Source organism: Dromiciops gliroides, chromosome 2, assembly GCF_019393635.1.
Source record: "Dromiciops gliroides isolate mDroGli1 chromosome 2, mDroGli1.pri, whole genome shotgun sequence".
In the NCBI taxonomy this organism is placed as follows: domain Eukaryota; kingdom Metazoa; phylum Chordata; class Mammalia; order Microbiotheria; family Microbiotheriidae; genus Dromiciops; species Dromiciops gliroides.
In genome coordinates this window covers 211,806,178-211,829,488 of record NC_057862.1, presented here as the reverse complement: position 1 = coordinate 211,829,488, position 23,311 = coordinate 211,806,178, and the positions used below count along the sequence as shown (strand labels likewise).

The 23,311-nt window shown below is 37.4% G+C and overlaps 1 protein-coding gene across 1 annotated transcript in view; it reads right to left on the bottom strand.

Moving 5' to 3' along the window:
- Positions 1-10,750: 10,750 nt before the first annotated feature.
- The window catches only part of GOLGA5 (golgin A5), a 33,045-nt gene continuing 20,484 nt past the window's right edge, over positions 10,751-23,311 (bottom strand). The window contains 7 exon segments of the mRNA XM_043980587.1: positions 10,751-12,173; positions 13,607-13,670; positions 15,732-15,837; positions 16,719-16,938; positions 18,752-18,813; positions 18,816-18,849; positions 23,007-23,135. Of these exon segments, the coding sequence (XP_043836522.1) occupies positions 12,093-12,173; positions 13,607-13,670; positions 15,732-15,837; positions 16,719-16,938; positions 18,752-18,813; positions 18,816-18,849; positions 23,007-23,135 (696 nt within the window). The 3' untranslated portion in view covers positions 10,751-12,092.

Below are 23,311 nucleotides of genomic sequence, written 5' to 3'. Positions count from 1 at the left end.
TGTTCTTTGCTAGTTCCTAGCTGGATAAAGGTAACTCCAGCTGGAGAATCAGACCTGGATTCTCAGATCTAGATTCTCATTCTTTGTCTTCCATAACTAGCTTCGAAATCTTGAGTTAAGTCACAACCTCTCTTCTGAAAAAATGTGCTATATAGCCTAGATGACTTCTTCCAGTTCTGATGTTTGCCTAGAATTCAGATCTCTCATTTTAAGTGTTTCTCATGCTCACTTCAATAATTCAAAAGATCTGTACATTTATCCATCTAGGTTGTTCTCCTCTGACATAGATTGCAACCTCTCTGTGTATCTCCCCTCCCCTTTGACTGTAGGAATCATTAGGACTCTGTCCCTGGGTTCTGTTCAAGAGCTTTTGCTTCATCTAAGCCAGAACTAGGCCTTAATTCTGAATATAATAAAAATGACAATTCTACCTAAATTAATTTACCTATTCAATGCCATACCAATCAGACTACCTAAAAATTATTTTATGGAGCTAGAAAAAATAATAACAAAATTCATCTGGAAAAACAAAAGGTCAAGAATATCAAGGGAACTAATGAAAAAAAAATGTACCAAATCTGAAGCTCTACTGTAAAGTGGCAGTCATCAAAACTATTTGGTACTGGCTAAGAAATAGAATGGAGGATCAATGGAATAGGTTAGGTACAGGAGACACAGTAGTAAATTACTTTAGTAATATACTGTTTGAAAAAAAAGAAAAGAAAAACAAAGTAATGTACTGTTTGATAAACCCAAAGACTCCGGCTTCTGGGATAGGAACTCAGTATTTGACAAAAACTGTTGGGAAAACTGGAAGATAGTATGGCAGAAACTAGGCATAGACCAACATCTTACACCTTATACAAAATAAGGTCAAGATAGGTACATGATTTAGACATAAAAGGTGATACCATAGGTAAATTAGGAGAGGAAGGAATAATTTACTTTTCAGATCTTTGGAAAGGAGAACAGTTTATGATCAAACAAGAAATAGAGAATATTATGAAATGCAAAATGGATAGTTTTGACTACATTAAATTTTGCACAAACAAAAGCAATGCATCCAAAATTAGAAGAGATACAGAAAGCTGGGAAACAATTTTTATAGCCAGTATTTCTGATAAAGGCCTCATTTCTAAAATATATTGGGAACTAAATCAAATTTATAAGAATCCAAGTCATTCCCCAATTGAGAAATCTCTGAGGTACCACCTGACACCTATCAATATGACAAAAAAGGGAAATAATAAATGTTGGAGAAGTTGTGGAAAAATTGGAACACTAATACATTGTTGGTGGAGCTGTGAACTGATCCAAGCAGTCTGGAGAGCAGTTTGGAACTATGCCCAAAGGGTTATAAAGCTGTGCATACCCTTTGACCCAGAAATACCACTATTAGGTCTTTTTCCCAGGGAAATCATGGAAAAGGGAAAAGGACCCACATGTACAAAAATATTTATTGCTGCTCTTTTTGTGGTGGCAAGGAATTGGAAATTGAGGGGTTGCCCATCAATTGGGGAATGGCTGAACAAGTTGGGGTATATAAATGCAATGGAATACTATTGTGCTGTAAGAAACGATGAGCAGGGGCAGCTAGGTGGCGCAGTGGATAGAGCACTGGCCTTGGAGTCAGGAGTACCTGAGTTCAAATCCGGCCTCAGACACTTAACACACACTTACTTATTAGCTGTGTGACCCTGGGCAAGTCACTTAACCCCAATTGCCTCACTAAAAAACAAACAAACAAACAAACAAAAAAAAGAAACGATGAGCAGGCTGATTTCAGAGAAACCTGGAAGGACTTGCATGAACTGATGAGTGAAATGAGCAGAACCAGGAGAACATTGTACAAAGTATCAACAACATTGTGTGTTGATCAACGGTGATGAACTTGATTCTTCTCAGCAATACAATAGTCCAAGATAGTTCCAAAGGACTCATGATGGAAAATGTTCTCCAAATCCAGAAGAAAACAAAAAAGGAACTGTGAAATCTAGATGCAGATTGAACCATACTATTTCTATTGTTTTTGTTGTTTTTCTTTTTTGAGGTTTTTCCTTTTTGCTCTAATTCTTCTTTCATAACATGACTAATGCAGAAATATGTTTAGTGTGATTGTACATATATAACCTATATCAGATTGCTTGCTGTCTTGGGGAGGGGGGAGAGGGGAAGGAGGGAGAAAATTTTGAAACTAGAAATCTTATGAAAACAAATGTTGAAAACTATCTCTGGAAAAATAATATTTAGATGGAAAAAAAGAACTAGGCCTTCATTTCCAGCTATCTCTAAACTATAGCATCTCTACTCTGGCCACTTGCTTTATCCTCTCCCACAGAAACCCACCTGAACTCTGCCTTTGGGAAACTGATAGGGTGAGCCTTTCTTGCCTTGAATTACCCAGAACTAGGACTCCAAGTCTCTTCCTGGCATTTTCCAGATCATGCCCACGTTCCGAGCGCCTCTCTGCCTTCCTCTATTAGAATGCCCTCCTTGAGGACAGTTTTTCTTGCTTGTCTTTCTATCTCCAATATTTAACATAGGGTCTAACCCATAATCACTTCATAAAGGCTTTTTAAAAAAATCCATTTATTCCCTGCCTTTATAGGTAAATTTATAAATTTCTGTAGCCAAAATAATTCACTTGATGGTCAGCCTTCTATGGTAGTGTTCCTCTATGTACATAACTGGACTGACTGGTCCTCAGTCAGCCTTCTATCAACAGGTCCATTTTCATAGCCTTGCTGGCTTGGTAAGACCTACACATGAGCTTTTGTTCCACAAGCATAGCCTTCAATCACCAAGGAGCACCTTCATGCTGTGGTAAGGCATCAGAAAACTTGAGTGGAGTAAGGAGTCAGAAAGGCAGCTGTGATAGAGTGGCTTGGAGCTAAGTCACTTGGTTTTGGTCCAACAGACAACTCTTTAAAGACTATAAAATGCAAATGAGGTACAGATCTGCCTTGGTGGAGGGAGTTTCTCCAGAGAGCTCTATGCAAATGAAATCACATATCTAATTTTTTAAAAAAGTATTCAGTACTTTCACTTCATGCTGGTTATCCAATTTAACGATTTAAAATGCTCTTATATTCTCTTCATTTGCAAAGCTATCTTTCTTCAAATCTCTCATTTTGGGGTTGAAACTGAAGCTTAACTTGTTTTCACCTTCTGCTAAATCGAGTCAGTTTCCTGCTTGGGTAATTGAGTCTGAGCCCTAAATCACTCAAGAAAAACACATTAGATGCTTATAGTCTAGAAAAGCCTGCTTCCCTCATGTGGACATGCATTCATTTACTGGGATCATAATTCATCTGGATTTCTTCCCCCTCTTCCTCTCCCCAGTGACTAATGAACACTTGAAGGAATATGCAGGGTTTTCTCCAGTGACTAATAGCTACTGGAAAGCTAAGTTTTCCCAGGGAGATGGCAATAATTAAGCTCTTGAAAAGCTTTATTTTAATGCATCAGCTTGTTTCACTGTTCTTGCTGCCAGCCACATTGAAGAACTGCTACCCTGTTATATTACTCACCTGGAATTTACTCCAAAGCAAACAAATCAAAACACATTGTGGCAATCAAGAAAGATAAACTGATTAATTACTGTAACCTTCAGCTTCCAGGTCCACTGCTACAGAAATAGGAAGTGGGGTAGAATAGAAAGACCCCACAACCTAGAGTTACTGATAATATTGTTTCAAGATGCGATTATTAAAAAGTTACACAACTCAGGGCAGCTAGGTGGCACAGTGGATAAAGCACTGGCCTTGGATTCAGGAGGACCTGAGTTCAAATCCGGCCTCAGACACTTAACACTTACTAGCTGTGTGACCCTGGGCAAGTCACTTAACCCCAATTGCCTCACCCCCCCCAAAAAAAAGTTATACAACTTCAACTCTCTAAGACTAGTGGGGAATAAATCATTCTGGGGAGCTGGATTGTACTGATAGTTGAAGGCTTGACCCTTTAAACATCAAAACTTTCATCTTAACTGAGTGGGAAATGTATCCTCTGAGGAAGTTCTCTGCTGATGCCTCATTAAGTTACAGAAGTAGCCCTGACTTCTCCAAGGCTATGTGAGCAGAGGGTAAGCTCTAGTAGGTCCTAGTGAGTGGGAAAGGCTTAGAACATGGATTTAGTGTTGGACTATGTCATCTATCGACCAACACTATGTGGGGACCAATTTTTAATTGGGGAGTGTTAGCTTGGAAGCTTGCCACAATACTGAGGCAAGGAAGGAGACCGGCAGCCTCCCTCAAAACAGAGCAGGATTTATTTAACAAGAATGAACTTAAAAAAAAACAAACCACAAACAGGATCAGTAGGATCAAGGGAAAGGAAATAAAATGGGGAAAGGAAAATGATACAACCTGAATAACACCACCGCCCAGGAACCAACTGAGAATACACAGGAGCGTCCTGTCGCCTTCCAGCTTCCAGCTAGAGTGGCAAATCTCCTCCCTTCTCCCTGCAGACCCCAAACAGCCCCCAGCCAATTGGCTGGCCGCCCTGACAGTCACATGACTGCCCTCACTGGGCTTCCAATCATTATAATTTTGCCAGGCCCAGGCAAATGGTGATGACTTGAGGTACCAGCGCCATGGCGACAGCTACAACCAGTGGGTGGAACACCGTGCTGTTTGTGGAGCCCCAGAGGCCAGTGTGTGTGCCGAGGTTTGTTTTTTTAAAAATTCTAGCCAAAAGATGGGGTCATAAAAACCTCAAATAACAATTCTTTAGCTAACCTAGCTAACCTCCCAGGGGCCTATCAGGAAAAGGATGGCCACAGCAATTCATGAATTCTAAATAAAAAGAAATAGAAGGGGACAGCTAGGTGGCACAGTGGATAGAGCACCAGCCCTGGAGTCAGGAGTACCCGAGTTCAAATCCGACCTCAGATACTTAATGCTTAATAGCTGTGTGACCCTGGGCAAGTCACTTAACCCCAATTGCCTCACTAAAAAAAAAAAAAAAGAAATAGAAGGGCTGACATTTGTACTCAATGATGTAATCCTGGATCTTTAAAATTCTAAAGAGGGTGCAGCTAGGTGGCGCAGTGAATAAAACACCAGTCCTGGATTCAGTAGGCCCTGAGTTCAAATCAGGCCTCTGACACTTGACACTTACTAGCTTAGCTGTGTGACCTTGGGCAAGTCACTTAACCCTCATTGCCCCACACCAAAAAAAGAAAAGAAAAAAAAAACCAAACCCATGATTCCATTCTTCTAAACATATTAAGGCACATATTTTGTTATTCAGACCACATGACAAAGGTTATATTACTTAAGTGAAGGTGAAGTACCTAAGAGGAAACTAAAGGCTTCCAGATTTCTAAGCCTAAGCCAATGGAGTCATAGTAATGTCAGAATCATAGACCATTTCATTGGATTCTGTTCGCTCCAAACATCTCCTCCCTCCAACTTCTGTACTGGTCCAGAAACATAGAACTTGAACATTCCTTGGGATCATGATATCATAGATTATAGTTGGAAAAAGTCTTAGAAATAATCAATTAAACCCCTCCCATTTTCTTTCTTTTTTTTTTTTTGATGGGGCAATGAGAGTTAAGTGACTTGCCCAGGGTCTCACAGTTAATAAGTGTCAAGTGTCTGAGGCCAAATTTGAACTCAAGTCCTCCTGAATCCAAGGCCAGTGCTTTATCCACTGCACCACCTAGCTGCCCCCTAAAACTCTCCCATTTTAAAGATGGGAAAATGAAGCCTAGGGATGTTATGACATCCAAATTTACCTATTAATCAGCAAGCATTTATTAAACACCTACTTGCCAGATTTTATGGTAGGCACTAGGGATACCGAAATAAATATGACATGGTCCCTACACACAAAGAGCCTACATTCTATCAAGGGGAGATGATAGATACACATTTAAGTATGCACAAAATAAACATAAGGTAATTTGAGGAGGGAAGAAGCACCAGCAGCTGAGGGGATGAGGATCGGGAAATACCTCATGCAGTAGGTAGTATTTGAGCTAAACTTGGAAGTAAATTAGAGAAGCTCAGAGGTAGAAGAGAGGAAAAAGTGCCTTCTAGGCATGGAGAACCTGAGCAAAGGTGCATGGGGAATACCAAGGAGGCAAGTCATAAGGCATGCAACTGCCACAAACCTCAAAAGATGGCTCGAAGCTTAGTCTTGAAAGGCTTTAAATGCCAAATGAAGGTTCTGTATTTGATCCTAGAGGTAAAAGGGAGCTACTGGAGGTTGCTGAGAAAAGGAGTGATATGGTCAGACTTTAGGAATACCACTTTGGTCACTGAGTGCAGATTGACTAGAGGAGACAGAGCAGAGGCTATCATAATTATCCAAGGAGAGTTGATAAGGACCTAAACTAAGGTGTGGCTCTGTGAGTGCAATGATAGAAACCAGTCTAAGAGATGGTGGTGAGGTAGAATTGATAAAGCTCAGCAAACTAGATGTGTGTGTGTGTGTGTGTGTGTGTGAAGAAAATTAGGATTGCTTTGTACATACTGAGCTTCAGATGCCTACGAAACATACAATTTCAAATGTTCGATCAGCAAGTTGTCATGACATAAAACTATGGCTGGATATATGGATCTGGGAGACATCTGCATAAAGATGATTAACTGAATCCATGAAAATCGATGAAATTACTATAAAGAATATATAAAAGGAAGAGGAACCAGTACAGAGTTTTGGAAAACACAAATATATGGAAGACTAACTTACAGTGAAGGAAACTGAGGAGTAGGCAGACGGGAATCACATAGGCATGAAAAGCAAAGCTAGCATTTAAAATCAGGTCTTCTCACTCAAAAGCCAGTAATTCTTCCACCGTGCCACCTTGTCTCTCATGATGGTATAACTTATTTGTCACTTACCATAAGACCCCCTGAGGGAGGTCAGTACTAACTCCAAGTCAACTTTGTTCAAGTTCACAGGGACATTAAGCATCACACCCAAATAGTCTCTTGTCCTTTCCTCCTCTTTCTCTCTTAGCCCCACCAAGTTTCCTTCACTAAAGATGTAGATAACCAATCACTGCATACTGCCAAATAGTGTCATCCTCAAGATTAATCTTCATAAAGAGGCAGGGAAACTAGTTACTTAAGAGTACATTTTATCTACTGCCTTTTGCACATATTTTCATGGAAAACTCAAGAATCCGAATTCCTCCTAACCCTATTCCAATACTAAAACCTTCCCGTTAAATGCTTCATCCTATCTCAATACTACAAGCCCAAGAGGTTTTTTTTATTTTCCTTTTTATTTATTTATTTATTTATTTATTTATTTATTTGTTATTTGGGGGGTTTTTGTGGGACAAAGAGTTAAGTGACTTGCCATGGGTCACACAGCTAGTAAGTGTCAAGTGTCTAAGGCCGAATTTGAATACTGAATCCAGGGCCAGTGCTTTTATCTGTGCTGCTCCACCTAGCTGTCCCCTGCTTAATCAGTTTTAAAGTCAACTCCAATTAGAAATGGAACAAAGCATATTTAGGAACCTCACTGAATCTCTCTTCAAGTAGGCTCTGACATTATGTACCACTTTAAAATTTTCATCATGTCAATTCTTAAAATGTTTAATACAAACTATATAAAGAATGAAATGGTGAGAATCTGAGTATCTTTAACACATTCTAAATAAAAGGGCTGTTATGATTAGGGGATTATAGGGACAAGGAAATCCAGTCAGAGACAAGAATGCCAGCAGAATAAAAGGCTCCCCCCACCCACTTCCCCACCCCATTTTGATACCGAGACATTTCTAAATGAAGTTAATTTGTTTATTTCCTGTGGTTTTCAGTAAGAATTTCTTTTGGCCCCTGTTCACTTCCTGGGTACTCTTATGTTGCTTCTTAATTTTTATATATTTTGGGAAGGACAAATAGGTGTTTGTGTTATGTAGCACACCCCAAATAGTGTGGATGAATTGAGAATTCTTTCCCCAGATTCCTCATATTTGGAATAAGGTATTACCCACTACCTGACATCTTGCTAAGAAAAGCTTCTTGCCTCTCAAACTGTGACTACACAGACTATCAGCCAGGTTAACAGTGAATGTCCTACTTCTTTTAAGAGCCATAGCTACCTTCTTTAACCATTAGTTACTCAGGACCAAAACATATAAAGTGATTTGCAAGGCCTAAATACCAATTATTAGTGTTATTCTATTAGGCATAGCTGAGACATTTCCCTTGACTGCAAAGTTGGGTGGAGGCCTACTCAGTCCAGTATGGTATACTCTATTTGTTTTGGGATTTTGGAGGCAATCGAAGTGACTTGCCCTAGGTCACACAGCTAGTAAGTGTCCAAGGCAGGATTTGAACTCAGGTCCTCCTGACTTCAGGGCTGGTACTCTATCCACTATGCCACCTAGCCGCCCCCCAGTATGGTATACTTTAAAGAGTACTGGACTTAGAGTCAGGTGATTTGGGTTCAAATCCTGGCTCTACCACTTATTAAATATGGAAATCATAACCTCTGTGAGCCTGTTACCTCATTTGTAAAATCACACATGATTGTGAGGAAAACGTCATGTAAACTTTAAAACATAAAAGCTTTGAATACGTGAGGTATTATTCAACAGATAGAGGCTGGTTGGCAACAGACATTCTAAAACCATCCTTTGCCAAAATCAAAGACTCTGTCCCTAAAAGGAGGATCACTGTTACCTGGCTAAATATCTGTGTAGTCACAAAGGAATAGCTTAAGTGTCAGGGTACAAGAACACTGAGATTCAATTTCATTTCACAAGCATGTATTAAATGTCTATTATGTGCCAAGCAACATAGTTGGTGTTGGTGACAGAAAAATCAAAAAACAAAAGTCACTGCCATTCAAGGAGCTTACATTCCTTACATTCTGGTGGGAAGACACCTTCACATTTCAATCCATCAAGTACTATTTTAATGAGAAAAACCAATGCTTTTGTGAAAAGTCTGTATTTTGTAATAAGAGAAGCAGTGCATTTTGGGTAAAAGAAAAAAAGCCTAAGGAAATAAGAAAATCCCATTTTTTAACTGATAGGCACAATCACAAAACACCATAATACCATACACATTATATAATGAATCTGATACACAGAAAAGTAAATCATTTTAATAAAGGATTTATGGCCTAACAAGATCCTTTGACAAGATACTATTTTTAAGTTATGTTGGAAAAGTCACAGGTTACTAGAGGTTAAGTGGATGGGAAGGAATTCTAGTTTTAGAATCCAGAGTCAAGAACTTGGAAATGGAGACACAATTAAAGGTTTAAATATATACAGAAATATGATTCAGGAAATGCTCTGTCAAACACTTCCAAAAAGACTTATAGAATTCCCAACAAAAGGCAGGTGGCCATGAGGAAGGAAGGTTTGGCAATATTCAGTGATGACACACATGGTAGTTTTCATTTTAAGTATGCAAGCTGTTTCTAATCATTTTTAAGAAATATCTCTACTTGGAATTTTTTTTTTTAACCAGAAAACCCTTTACAAAAACTCACACGACAAATACTTTTAAATGCTTCTAAACTATTACTTTATGCCACACATGCATCACAACTCAGCATGTGATGGACTATCATACCTGAGGAAGAAACATCTGACAACTTCAGAGGCTAAGCATGGATCGGTTTCCACACCTCCAAATCCTATACACAAGTAACAGCATTTTTTTCTTATAGTGTTAATCTTTTTGTCCAACTTCATCCAAAACTAAGAAAGGTTCACATATACTGGAAAGCCACTTTTAAAAGTTCCTTTCCTAATGATAAATGAGAAGCACAAATGATGCTTCATGTGGTAATTAGCATTCCTACTTATCTTTGGTAATATTGAAGCAGGAACCTCTATTCAAATTATCTGTTTTACACAGAGAACTGAGTCAAATTTGTTAAAATGAGAGCCATTCCCCAATTTATAGATGATCAAAAGACATGAAGTTATTAGATGAAATAATCAAAACCACCTAGAGCCAAATGAAAAAAAAATGCTCTAACTCTTGACTGGAAAGATTCAGGTCAAAACAATTCTGGGTACTATCTCACACCTATTGAATTGAATAATAGGACAGCAGAGGAAAATGACAAATGTTGTGGGGGATATGGGGAAAATGAGACATTAATATACTCTTGGTAAAGCTGTAAACTGATTCAAACATTCTGTAGAATAATTTGGGATTATGGCCAAAGAGCTATAAAACTCTTTGACCTAGCAATCCCACCACTACTAGGTTGGTATCCTAAAGGAGATTAAAAGCAAAAATTGAATTCGAAATTGGGGTGATGCCCATCAATTGGGGACTGGCTGATCAAATTGTGGGATGAGATTAGGATGGAACACTATTGTGCTGTAAGAAATGATGAGCAGGATGCTAAAAGGACTTATGAAAAATGCAACCCATCCACAGAGAAAGAACTGATGGTATCTGAAAAGAGACTGAAGTATAATTTTTTTGTTAGTTCCTTCTTCTAAAGTTGTTTTGTCTGTTTTATTTCACAACCTAATGTGGAAATGTTTTGCATGACTGCATATGGTATAACTTATATTGAATTGCTTGAGTTCTTAAGGGGTGAGGTGGGGAGGGAGGGAGGAAGAGAATTTGGAACACAAAGTTTTAAAAATTGATGTTAAGGGCAGCTAGGTGGGTGGCACAGTGGATAGAGCACCGGCCCTGGAGTCAGGAGTACCTGAGTTCAAATCCGGCCTCAGAAACTTGACACTTACTAGCTGTGTGACCCTGGGCAAGTCACTTAACCCCAATTGCCTCACTTAAAAAAAAATTGATGTTAAAATTTGTTTTTACATGTAACTTGGAGAAAAAGTCTAAATTAATAAAATTAAAAGTTAGAAGAAAATTAACTGTTTTATATATTTCTATTAACCACCAAACAAGGAATTAAAACAGACATATCTTAGCAATATGGCAACTATAAAATGTCCAAGTGTATTATCTTCATCAGTATTCTTAACAGCTGGGGGCAGCTAGGTGGCGCAGTGGATAAAGCACCGGCCCTGGAGTCAGGAGTACCTGAGTTCAAATCAGGCCTCAGACACTTAACACATACTAGCTGTGTGACCCTGGGCAAGTCACTTAACCCCAATTGCCTCACTAAAAAAAAAAAAAAGGGGGAGAGAGTATTCATAACAGCTCAGAAATACAGGTAAGTAGGTAGAAAGTTGCAATGCTCCCTACACTAATCTCTAAAAGAAAAAAAAGTCATTTTTCAAAATAACAATTGGATAAGCCCTTTGTTTGAGCATAAAAATGTGAAGGCACAAGTAGTAGCTAAAACAGGCTTGATTCCCGAGTGTCATTATTGGAGCAAAGCTATGCTCATGGATGCCACAGGATGGCCTAAGGCACAGACAAGGGAGAAGGAAAAAGATAGTAAAAAGGAAGATGATAAAACAAAGGGAAACAGAAAGAGGAAGATAGGGTAGGAAAAACAAAAGAGATACACATAGTGGGAATGTTCTGAAAGCAACTTGTGGCTTCAATACCATTAAGTGTGATAGTTTGCCAATCTTTGCTGAGTATCATATCATTTGGGAAGGTATATTAGATTGAACAACACAAAACTCTTGGGAAAAAAAAGGAGAAAGAAAAAGATGTACATTAGGTTTTATTCCTGTATTTATGAAAAGATATTGTACCAGCCAATCAGGCCTTTACCATGAAGAGAGGGGAAAATTTACAAAGTAAAAAACATGTAAATGTAAGTGCAGAGTAACTAAAACTTTTATTTATATATCTAAATACAATTAGTTTCCCTGATTATATCCCATAATCAGTAATGACCTAAAATACAGTATCTGCTAAACCAAACTGGTCTAGCCTGGTATTTTTATGAAAATTCATTATGTGTATATCACACTAGACCATTAACTTTCTGAAAAGCAAAGGTGAAAGTGAGCTTATATCTTTCTAAGAGACTGTTACCATTTTTTAAAAAAATCAGAGGAGGAAATTGCAGAGCATGATATTTGTTCAATAATTTAAAAATTGAAAGTAGTACTAAAACAGATAATGATATATGTCCTTCTTGAACATTTCAGGCCACAGACTTTTAGCAGTTCCAAAGTCCCAGGGAAAAGACTGATTATTCCAACAATCTGGCTCAGCTCATTTGCCAGTTGGATGGTCATGGTGCATTTCTGGTGTATAAGTAAGTAGAACAATCATGACCCAGAAGTGAAGCAAAGCCTGAAGAAAGAAATGATGTATAGATTAGTCAGCAAGTCATTTAATGAGGACCTACAATGTGCATAACATTGTACCAAGTACTTTACAAAGTACAACTGTGGTGCTTGAGGAACTTGGAAATCTAGTGGAAGCATGTTTGGTATCAAAACCATGTTGTTGTAACACATACAGCTATATAATAAATGATCAAACGAATGCAGTGCTACAGTAATTCATTGTGGGAGTAATTAAACAGAGCCCACAGTGTCACGAAAGAACAAAACAAAAACATGAGGGGGTGGTGACTAGCATGTAGGAAGAAAAACTCCTTAGCATCCATAGTATTCCAAAAACTAGAACGGGCTCTTTAGAAGATAGTGGGTTCCCCTCACCAGAGGTGTTTTAGCAGAGGCTAAATGACCACTAGGAGATAGCATAGAAAGGATTCATGTTTTCAGTGGTGGGCAAAGAAGACCTCACAGTCCCTTCCAACTTAAAGGTTTTACTGCTCTTATGATTCTGTGAAATCTTAGTCAAATATATATCAAACAATGGATTTGATGACTAATGGCAAGATTAGAGTTGGATATTAAATTCTAAGAAAGTAAATGTTTATTGGTTCCTCCCCATAGAAATTCAGTATAAATAATATTATTACAAAGCACCCTGATGGATTCAGTAATGGTGTACATCAAACTATGTCCCCCACACTGCATACTGATATGCATGAATGTGTGTACATGCATGTGTTTATATATAGGCATATATAGTTATGTGTATATGTATGTGTCTATATACACATAGGTATCATCCTCCCTCTTGAACATAGATACCAATTATTCCCTCATTATTAGCAATATAAAATCCATCTTATGTTTTTCCCCCTAAACTCTTTTGAACATATTCTATTTCATTTTCTAAATTTACAGAGCTCTTCCCTCTAGTGGATCACTGAGAAATTTCACTTTCTGTATACACAAGATGACCAGGGAAATTATTAGCCTAGGCAATAAACTTATCATATACATAATTTAACATAATTACTTTTATACTCATCTATATAATTAAGTAGTCTATGTAATTAACACCCACTTAAAACAGATAAAAAAGAGTATCCCAAACTCCTACAACAAACTAGTTAATGAATTTTGAAGGAGGAATCATTTTTAATATAGTGTGGTTCTTTTTAAACAGAGCAAGCTTTAAAAAAAGGGTTATATTAAGTTGCATAGAAATTTAAGTTATCTGAGACCCAGATAAAAACTTCATGTCTATAATGTTGTCATTACTTTACCAATCATCTTATGGTCTACTTTAAATAAAATTTAAGTCATGACCGTCCTAAACTAATTTGACTCTTTTATAAGCAGTTATCAGCCTGTCAGTGAACACTTGGAACTAGAAAAAAAACTGGCCAAGAGATTAAGTACAACTCCCCAATGGAGCTTACTCACCATATATATAATTACAAATACTCGTGCAATGGGATATCTTCGGAGAAAGATTCCTAGACGGATGCTGGGCAGACATAAAAGATAATTAAAACTCAAAGTTTTCTGGTAACACAGTCATATTTTACTCCAGCCATATATATTATTAACATGGCTCACCAGATGCACTACCACCAAAGGACAGTGTCTTTTCTAACTCAAAGTAGACAGTTTAACCTAGAATAACTATTTCAGCAATAATTTACAGTAGTGAGTAAGTACTGGAAAGAATACTGGTTTTGGAGCCAAAAAGTCTCCCATTTACTAGCTGTATGACCTTGACCAAGTCCCTTTACCTCTGAGTCTTGTTCCTCATCAGAAAAAATGCACTGCATTACAGGGTTACTGGGAAGACCAAACAAGATAATATATGTAGAACACTTCAGTAAGGAAAAGTGCAAAGCAGCACATAAATGTAAGCTATCCTTGTCATCTTTAAAAGCAATACTGGCTTAGCTGTCACTTAAAGCTCTATCCCCTGCTACAAAGACAAGACCCCAACTGGAGAAAGCCCAGAACAAGTGAAAGGCAGGTATGCTGGACTTGTGCTCAAGGTCCAATTCTTCCACTTAGTGGTTGTATGACACTGAGCAAGCCACTTTACCTTTCTGGGCTTCAGTTTCTTCACCTGCAAATTGAGGGGGTTGTAAGATGATTTCTAAGATCTTTCCTGTGCCAACAACTGTGTTATCCTTATCAGTTACATCAAGACAAGGCTAGGGTGACTCAAAAGAGACTAACAACACAGATGGGTGGAATGCAACTGAACTCTGTCCAAACTACCATCTGTGACCCTGAACAACAGTGACATGGAGTTTTATGCTAAGAGAATCATCTCTTTTGATTCTCAATAGCCTTGGGAGAGATAAAGCACAAGCAACATTCTTCCCATTTTATGGGTGAAAGAAGAAACTAGAGCCACAAGGCTCAGTATCTTCTTCAAAGTCATGTAGTTACTAAGTGGCAGAACCTAACTTGAACCCACGTTTCCTGACCCCAAAGTCACTATCATAACACTACCATGTGGGGGCAGCTAGGTGGCACAGTGGATAGAGCACTGGCCCTAGATTCAAGAGGACCAGAGTTCAAATCCGGCCTTAGACACTTGACACTTACTAGTTGTGTGACCCTGGGCAAGTCACTTAACCCCCAATGCCTCACCAAAAAAAACCAAAAAAACAAATAACACTACCATGTGTCTTGGAGAGTTGATTAGAATCATCCCCTCACTTTTGGAGGACACAAGAGAACAGAAAGTAAAGAAAAAATGGTACAAGTCAAAGAAAATTCCTCTCCTCCCCCACCTCTCTGTACCATGTTACTCCCCAACAAAAAGAGCAGCTGAGTATACCTGGAGGGGAGGCATGTGAGCTGAGTCTTAAACACGCTGTAGGACTTCAAATTAGCCTTTAATATTGAAATTATGGAGTACTACCATGAAGTCAGATTCCAAGTTAATAGTCCCCAATATTCAACTCTTTAGGTTACATGAAGATTATGTGAAAGCATTTCCCTTTTTTTTTTAAGTGAAGCACTTGGGGTTAAGTGACTTGCCCAGGGTCACACAGCTAGTAAGTGTCAAGTGTCTGAGGCAGGATTTGAACTCAGGTTTCCCTGAATCCAAGGCTGGTGCTTTATCCACTGCGCCATCTAACTGCCCCCAAAGCATTTCCTTTTAATATGAATGTAACTTTGCTTTTATTTATAAAAATACGATAATTTATACTAAAAATGATTACTTATTAAAAATAGTTTCATTTCTTCCATTAATCTAGTAAAATACAGAATAGGGTCTTTTTCTTAATTAAAAAGGTCAAGTGACAATGGTATTTATAGAAAGACAGGAGGATGGACATCTAGGGATAATCATGTTCCATTAAATTTGTTCATGTTTTGGTGACACTATTCTGGAAATACGTCAAGTAAGCCCTAAGACTACTCTTTTAAAAGTAGAATAAATGTCACTTATTGAAATCCTGGTTTTGCAAAATGACGTGCTTTACTCTCCATGACTGGAAAGACATTTCAGAATAGTTTATGGAATCTGACCATAAATTACAAGCATTAATTCTTTGGCATAGCCTCTCACCTAAATTGGTCGATAGTACTGGCAGCTTTGCGTACTCTACCATACATTCCTGCCATGTTGGTTTCTGAATCACTGAAAAGAACAGGAACATTTCGTACACGTGTTCCTAAACAAAAGAACAGTTGATTATTAAACAGTTCTATTTATGACCTTTTTTACTAAAGAGAACTGTCTGTACCTTTATTACTACTCATCTACATAAATATTCTCAAGGTCTAAGCCAAGGATTGATGGCATACTGAATCACTACTTTGCTGCATTTAAATGAGATATTTTGAAAGAAATGTTTGTGCTGTTAATAATTCAACTATCAATTATCTTTGAACTGGGAGATTTATCAGAATTTAAGAGAACAGATCTACTTATAAGAATTTAGTTTAAAAAAATAATTATTTAGTTCAAATGCTCTCCATTATTCATGGGTAGATTATTAAAGCAACTCTTGCCTTTAAGCTTGAATGTTAGTACCTACTGAGCTTAACTATAGTACCCAACTCTCTATTAATAATTCTTCATATTGTAAGACAAACTGTCACTTTTTAGCCTTCCTTTCCCCAGATGAATACTAATTCCTTTAATTTTCTCCTCCTGAAAACATTACCTAATTCATTATCCAGATGACCGATGAAAATATAAGCAGAACTTGACCCAAAACTCAGCCTAGAAAACTCAGCATTAGATGAAAATCTTTAAATGTTAAATTATACTAGCTGTATGACCCTGGGCAAGTCATTTAACTCTCACTGCCCTGCCTTCCAAAAAAAGTTAAATTTTTTAAAATTCTCCTGATTATAAATAAAATAAAAATACAAACTAATCATTAATAACCATCATTCTGTGATTATTACTCAAACTACTTACTTTAGGTTAGACAAAATAAAATACACTTCCTAACATGAAGACTTAAGGTCAGTAAAATACAGCATAGTAATATACAAGCTAGACCCTTTAAACTGTACAACCTTTCAGGATTCTTTTTCCAGTTACCTTCAACACCATCAATTCCAGACATATTAATAGAAGATCCATTATGCCCAGGAACAGACTTTATCTGTTGCTCAAGCCGCTCCAGCTGATAGACAAGAGAATTCTTTTCGGTGCTAAGATTCTCCAGCATGGTTTGCTTCTGTATCAGAGTCTCAGTCAGCTGATGAAGTCTATTTTCTAGCTCTGACTGACTGCTATTGCTTATAGTTTTGTTGGTGAGCTGAAAGTCAAAAGAACTGTCTGAATATTCCAGCCAGTTAACGAGTCACTATTCTACAATATACAAATCATATAATTAAGAGCCTATAAGTCAATTTAAAGTTAATTTTCTAGTTGGATTCTAACATTCTTAGTTTTAAAAATGCACAATGATGACTCACTGCTTACAAAATAAAAATGAAACTCTTGTTGGGCCCTTGAAGCCTTCCACAGTTTAGACCAACCGTAACTACTTAATACTATTTTCTACTACTTCCTACCAAGTATCTTTTGTCAGGCTGGTCATTTTTTTCTTAAATGTTTGTGTTTATATTTTCCCCCAGCTGAGAATACCCTATCCATTTATCTTCTTTACCTATCCAAATCCTACCCACAATTCAGGGCCCAGATCAACTCCTAAATCTTAATGAAGCCTTTTCCACACATGTCTTACTTCTCTAAGTTATGTTCACCTATACCACAAATCTCGGCATTTAACATGTATAAATGATAATCTTTGTTTTATGCAAAAAAATCTTGCCTTCCCAATCTGAAGGTTCCCTCAAAGGTACCTTATATTATTTTTGTGTATCCCACTTCTAGCACAGGAATTACATCTGTTAACACAACAAATGAAAATTTATTTGCTTACAACGGGGTTAGTTTTAAAGATTTTTACAATAATTTCATGACCAATCTATTTTCAGTCAGTCTTTCAAATACTAAATATGACTCAGCCTAATAAGGTTTTCTCCCTCCAAACCTATATTCTTCTCCAGAAGGCAGAGAGTTAGTCAAACAATTGGAATCAGCAACATCTATTTTTCATAAAACTGAAATCATTGATCACTCTAGGTGGGTGATATTTGCAAGGCTTCAATAGACTACATTTTTTGACAGTACTTCCTTCTATAATAAAAACTATATTCTATGCTATTTAAGATTTATAACTTTTACCAGAAATTCTACTATAATTAGCTCTTCATTGTCTAGCATCTAGCAAAAGACACTTTTAATACTTATGTTGAATGAAGAAATTATTCTATTTTTGGTTTACCCATGACCTCTGATTCTCCCTTCTTTCCACCTATCTAGCACCTTTAGAGAATTGACAAGGAAAGGAGAGTCTTTAGCAGAGAAGTTTATGCATTCATTTAATTATGGGCTAAGCAATCATCAACTGTTAACAGCAGTCACCACCATTTAAACCTATTTTGGATACTGGAATAAAGAATTTGTATTCTGAGCATACCTGACCAAATTCGCTTTCAATACAATGCAGACATTTTGAGTGTCTACTTCAGACAAGGCCCCACGACAACAAAACACTCAACAAGCCAGAAAATACAGAATATGAAATCTTGGGCTCTGACTATGTAACTTCAAGTAAGACACAACTTCCCTGGCTTGTTTCCCCACCAGTAAAATGAGGTGACTAATCTAGACCTCTAAAATGCCATTCAACAACATGAATCTGTGGGGAAGCTAGGTGGCACAGTGGATAAAGCACCAGCCCTTGGTTTCAGGAGGACCTAAGTTCAAATCCAGCCTCAGACACTTGACACTTACTAGCTGTGTGACCCTGGGTAAGTCACTTAACCCTCACTGACCCACCAAAAAAAAAATCAATGTCAATTCCATGAATCTATAGTAAGGCCCCAGGCAAGATTGGTAATAACCTCCCTTCACCTTTCCTCTCTTGAAAAAGGAGCTCAAATTAAAATAAAGCACTGTGATTGTTTTATTTTTCCCAAAGAAGCATAGTCTAAAATGGACCACCCTTTCTATATTGTCATCTTTTCCAAAAATTTTGAACACTGCATGATAAATAGCACCTGATTCCTGAGTTTCTGGATTTCATCTTCTCGATCTTTAATTTCTGCTCGTAGTGTATTTTGGTTCGATAAAGCTCTTCTTCTATATAACCAAATTCCTTGAAAAATGAATAATAAACATAATAGGCTTTCCAAAGAATGAAAATAAATCTTTCTTGATGATCAATATTATAGAAATAATTAACAGCTGAATAACTAATATCTTGTTCCAAAGACAGATAACTCAACAAATCAGATGAACTCAATGGCTGTACTACAAAAGAGGTTATCAATAAAGAAGAAAATATTTTGTTCTTAAATGTACTTTAAAGAAATAGCTGGTGGGCAAGTCACTTAACCCCAATTGCCCAGGAAAAAAAAAAAAAGAAAAAAAAAAGGAATAGCTGGGCAGCTAGGTGGTGCGGTGGATAGAGCACCGGCCCCTGGATTCAGGAGGACCTGAGTTCAAATCCAGCCTCAGACACTTAACGCTTACTAGCTGTGTGACCCTGGGCAAGTCACTTAACTCCAATTGCCCCAGAAAAAAAAAGAAAAAAAAGAAATAGCTAAGGGGCAAGAAATAACCACATATGTTAAAACCAATTAAAATATTATTTCAGGGGGCAGCTAGGTGGCGCAGTGGATAGAGCACCAGCCCTGGAGTCAGGAGTACCTGAGTTCAAATCCGACCTCAGAACATTGACACTTACTAGCTGTGTGACCCTGGGCAAGTCACTTAACCCCAATTGCCTCATCCAAAAAAAAAAAAAAAAGAGAGAGAGAGAGAGAAAATATTATTTCAGTCCTTCTAGGACTAGGCCAAGAATCATTTTATAACTTTTCGTATTCTACCTCTACTGACTAAAGCAAAAACAACAATAAAAAACCCAAAACCACCTTGTCTCACTTAGCCAGGTTTACAAGCTTTATTTTTTTCCACAGCTGCTAGCATCACCAAGGACCTTCATTTGACTATAGAACTACTTCATGTTCTTGTAGCCAAAAACACTAAGTTTACTCAAACACTCTAAAATGTATAAGGAGGAATTAAATGTTTCAAAAGTTATGTATTTCAGTTATGTAGGTAATATGAGAAGGGGAATGCTACTAAAGGTTGAGTGGGGGAAATCAGAAAATATGCCAAAAGACAGAGCTAAAAGGGATCACAGACTTTAATATATTCATTTTAGAAAAGAATCAACAGTTTAGAAATGAGAGAAGAAACTAGGAGTAACTTCAGATGGAAAACAGTCTATGTAAATGTTTATTAGTAATCTACCTGATTTTTATAGGCCCTTAGGGAGGTAGATATGTTATGGTTATAACTGTTTAAGTTAAAGGAATACAGAAAGCCTAGAAGGCTATTTGATCCCAATACACTAAAGTGTTTCATGTCCATAAAATGTGCCAAATTAATAAATGGACTAAGGGTACAATCAACTCAACTTTTCTCTTATTACCACCTTTACTTTAAAGGGCATTAGCAACAAGAAATAGTATACCATCTGCTGCAGTTAAAAAGTAAAGATAATCCTTAATCATCAAGAAAATTGAATTTGTGCCTTTTAATTATATGCTAGCTGACCAAGTTAATTAAAATGTCATTTTTGAAAGGACAGATAATTCCATAAACTGAATTGCCTGCTAGAGTTTATGACATACTCTGTAGTTTGCTTGCTTTTATGGTTTTCATTTGCCACTTATGAAATACAGACACTTTTACCTCACTTCCTAAGGGCAAATAGTATGTCTGATAATAGAAACCATTTCAAAAGTAATAACTCCTGGGGAGGCTAGGTGGCGCAGTAGATAAAGCAACGGCCCAGGATTCAGGAAGACCTCTGAGTTCAAATCCTGCCTCAAACACTTGACACTTACTAGCTGTGTGACCCTGAGCAAGTCACTTAACCCCAACTGCCTCACCCAAAAAATTAAATAAATAAATATATCAAAGGCTTTGTCAAGGTAACTAAGACATGCAAAATACCAATTTCTAGGAAACACAAAAAAACCAGAAAAACTATACTGACTCAATACTAAACTTTTGAAAAAGCTACCACTGTTACATTTATACTTGTCATGTTGTATATATGTAACAGTGGTAGCTTTTTCAAAAGTGGCAGGTGTTTTAATCTTGCAACTATCTGGTAGTAAAAAAAAAGTAAAAATTCCAATTTCCTGACTGATCCTCACTGTCTGGGTTCTCTTAGACAAGTCACTTACTCCCTTAGAGTCCCAGTTTGCGCATCTGTAAAATGAGGGGAATACTTCCAATACCAACTTTCCAAGTTTGTTTTGTAGGAAGAATTCTTCAAACCTTAAAGTGATCTATACAGGTGAGTTTTATATAAGCACCTGACTTTCTAGAACAAGTGATTAACATTCTTAAAGCAACTGGAAAAATTTAAATCTTTTTTGCTGAATAATTCTATCCAAAAAATAATGTCTTTTTTCCCTAAAAAAATTATTAAACCATTTTTCTGTTCCTTCATGACTCTACTTAGTAGTTATCCTTAACAACATTGCAGATTAATAAAATGCTAAGATCTGGTATTTTTTGGCTTTGATCAATTCCAACAATTAAATTTCTCTACAAATAAAATGATCGTATCAAAGGAAAATTATACTCTGCATTTTATAAGGGGATCCTCTTTAGCTTTGTGTAGACATGATATAAATAGCTTTTCATAACTATAAATTAGCATGGCTATGTTATAAATAATGTATATTTCATATGTGGAATGTATATGACAAATTAAAAACAGAAATACCGCCAATAACTTAGCCAAAATTCAGTGTATTGCTCTCACTGGTTTCACATTTACAATAATGTTCTACATAAAGCAAAGCTTCAAGTTAACAGAGGCTTTTGATCCCTAAGCCTCTATCAGTTTACATTAATAAAGTACTGGGGTGGCTAGGTGGCACAGTGGATAAAGCACTGAGGACCTGAATTCAAATCCAGCCTCAGACACTTGACACTTACTAGCTATGTGACCCTGGGCAAGTCACTAAACCCTCATTGCCCTGCTCAAAAAACAAAACAAAACAAAATTTAAAAAAAATTATATTAATAAACTACTTAATGATAATAAAGTACTTTACATTCTACCAAATAGACCATGTAGGTGTAATGATTGGAATGATGCCACCTACTGGAGACTTGCTGTGGGAAAGCTCCGCCATGAGGAAAATGCCTCAGAGGCATTGTGGCTTTTCCTTGGCGTCAGGAAATGACATTTGCTCATGGGTGCTGTCTATCAAGGCTACCAGCCAATCAACTTGAGGAGCCTCCTATTTTCTTGGAGGAGACAGGAAGGAGGAAAGAGAGCCTGCGCAGAGAGCGCTTGGGCTTTTGGGTTCCTGACTTGATGGTGGTGGTGGCGGCAGAGGACTTCACAGGAAATTTGAGGAAAGATAGGAATGCCAGGCTGTTGGAATTCTGTTCTCAATCTTTTTCTTTCTATTTTCCAATAAACCCTTAAAAACCTAAACTCATTTTATCAGTGATTTTAGTCAGTTTCCCCCAAAACTGGGGGAACAGATTAGAGTCCACATTTAGAATCTTAAATTACACACAGGTCTATAATTTGCAGATGAGGAGATTGAGTAAAGAATGCAAAAATCAATACTGAAACTATTTTTATCTACCCAGTTTCAATAAGTGTGAGTTTTCTCTGTCTCCTGATATGCTTCTCTTAGAACATTCTTGATTCTAAAAGGCATTTTAATGTTCTAACCAAAATATTTTGCTCTTCAAACAAAAGCAGAAGTAGGCTAAAATAGTGACAGATTCAGGATTACAGAGTGAGAGTTGAAAGGGGCCTCAGACACCACCTCTATTAAGATACATGATATTTCACAGCCAGCCACAACCTGACCCCAGTATCTTTCTTTCTCTCCAACCCTATTTCATAGGATCATAGATTTCTAGCTAAAAAACCACAAGAGATCCAACCCCCTTCACTTTACAGATGAGAAAACTAAAGCTAAGCAATTTGCCCAAGGTCACAAAGATAGCAAGCAGTCAGGATTGGAACCCAGGTCCTCTAACTTCAAATCCAGTACTCTTTCCACATCAAACAACCAGACCAATGAAATGTAATGTTTGATAGCCTCCTACACCTACAGATTCAGTCATGACCAATACTTTAAAAATCAATGTTGTCTTAGAGCCTGAAATAAACACGCCTTTAATAAAGGGCTTCATGTGATGGTATCCCATACCCACTAGATGGCAGATTTCCTTCTACAATCTTGACAAGACAATGCTCACCTGCTTCTGGCGTTCTAGCTCAGCTTCTACTTCCTGTCTAGCTGCTCTCTGTTCAGCCATTTGCTCTTGGAGGTCTTGCAGCTGTTCCCTTGAAGATTCAGCTTCACTTACCTGCTGACTTTCCATGTCCTAAAAAAAAAAAAGTCACTGTATTAAATTTTTTTTATTCTTTTTTTTTTTAAGTGAGGCAATTGGGGTTAAGTGACTTGCCCAGGGTCACACAGCTAGTAAGTGATAAGTGTCTGAGGCCAGATTTGAACTCAGGTACTCCTGACTCCAGGGCTGGTGCTCTATCCACTGCGCCA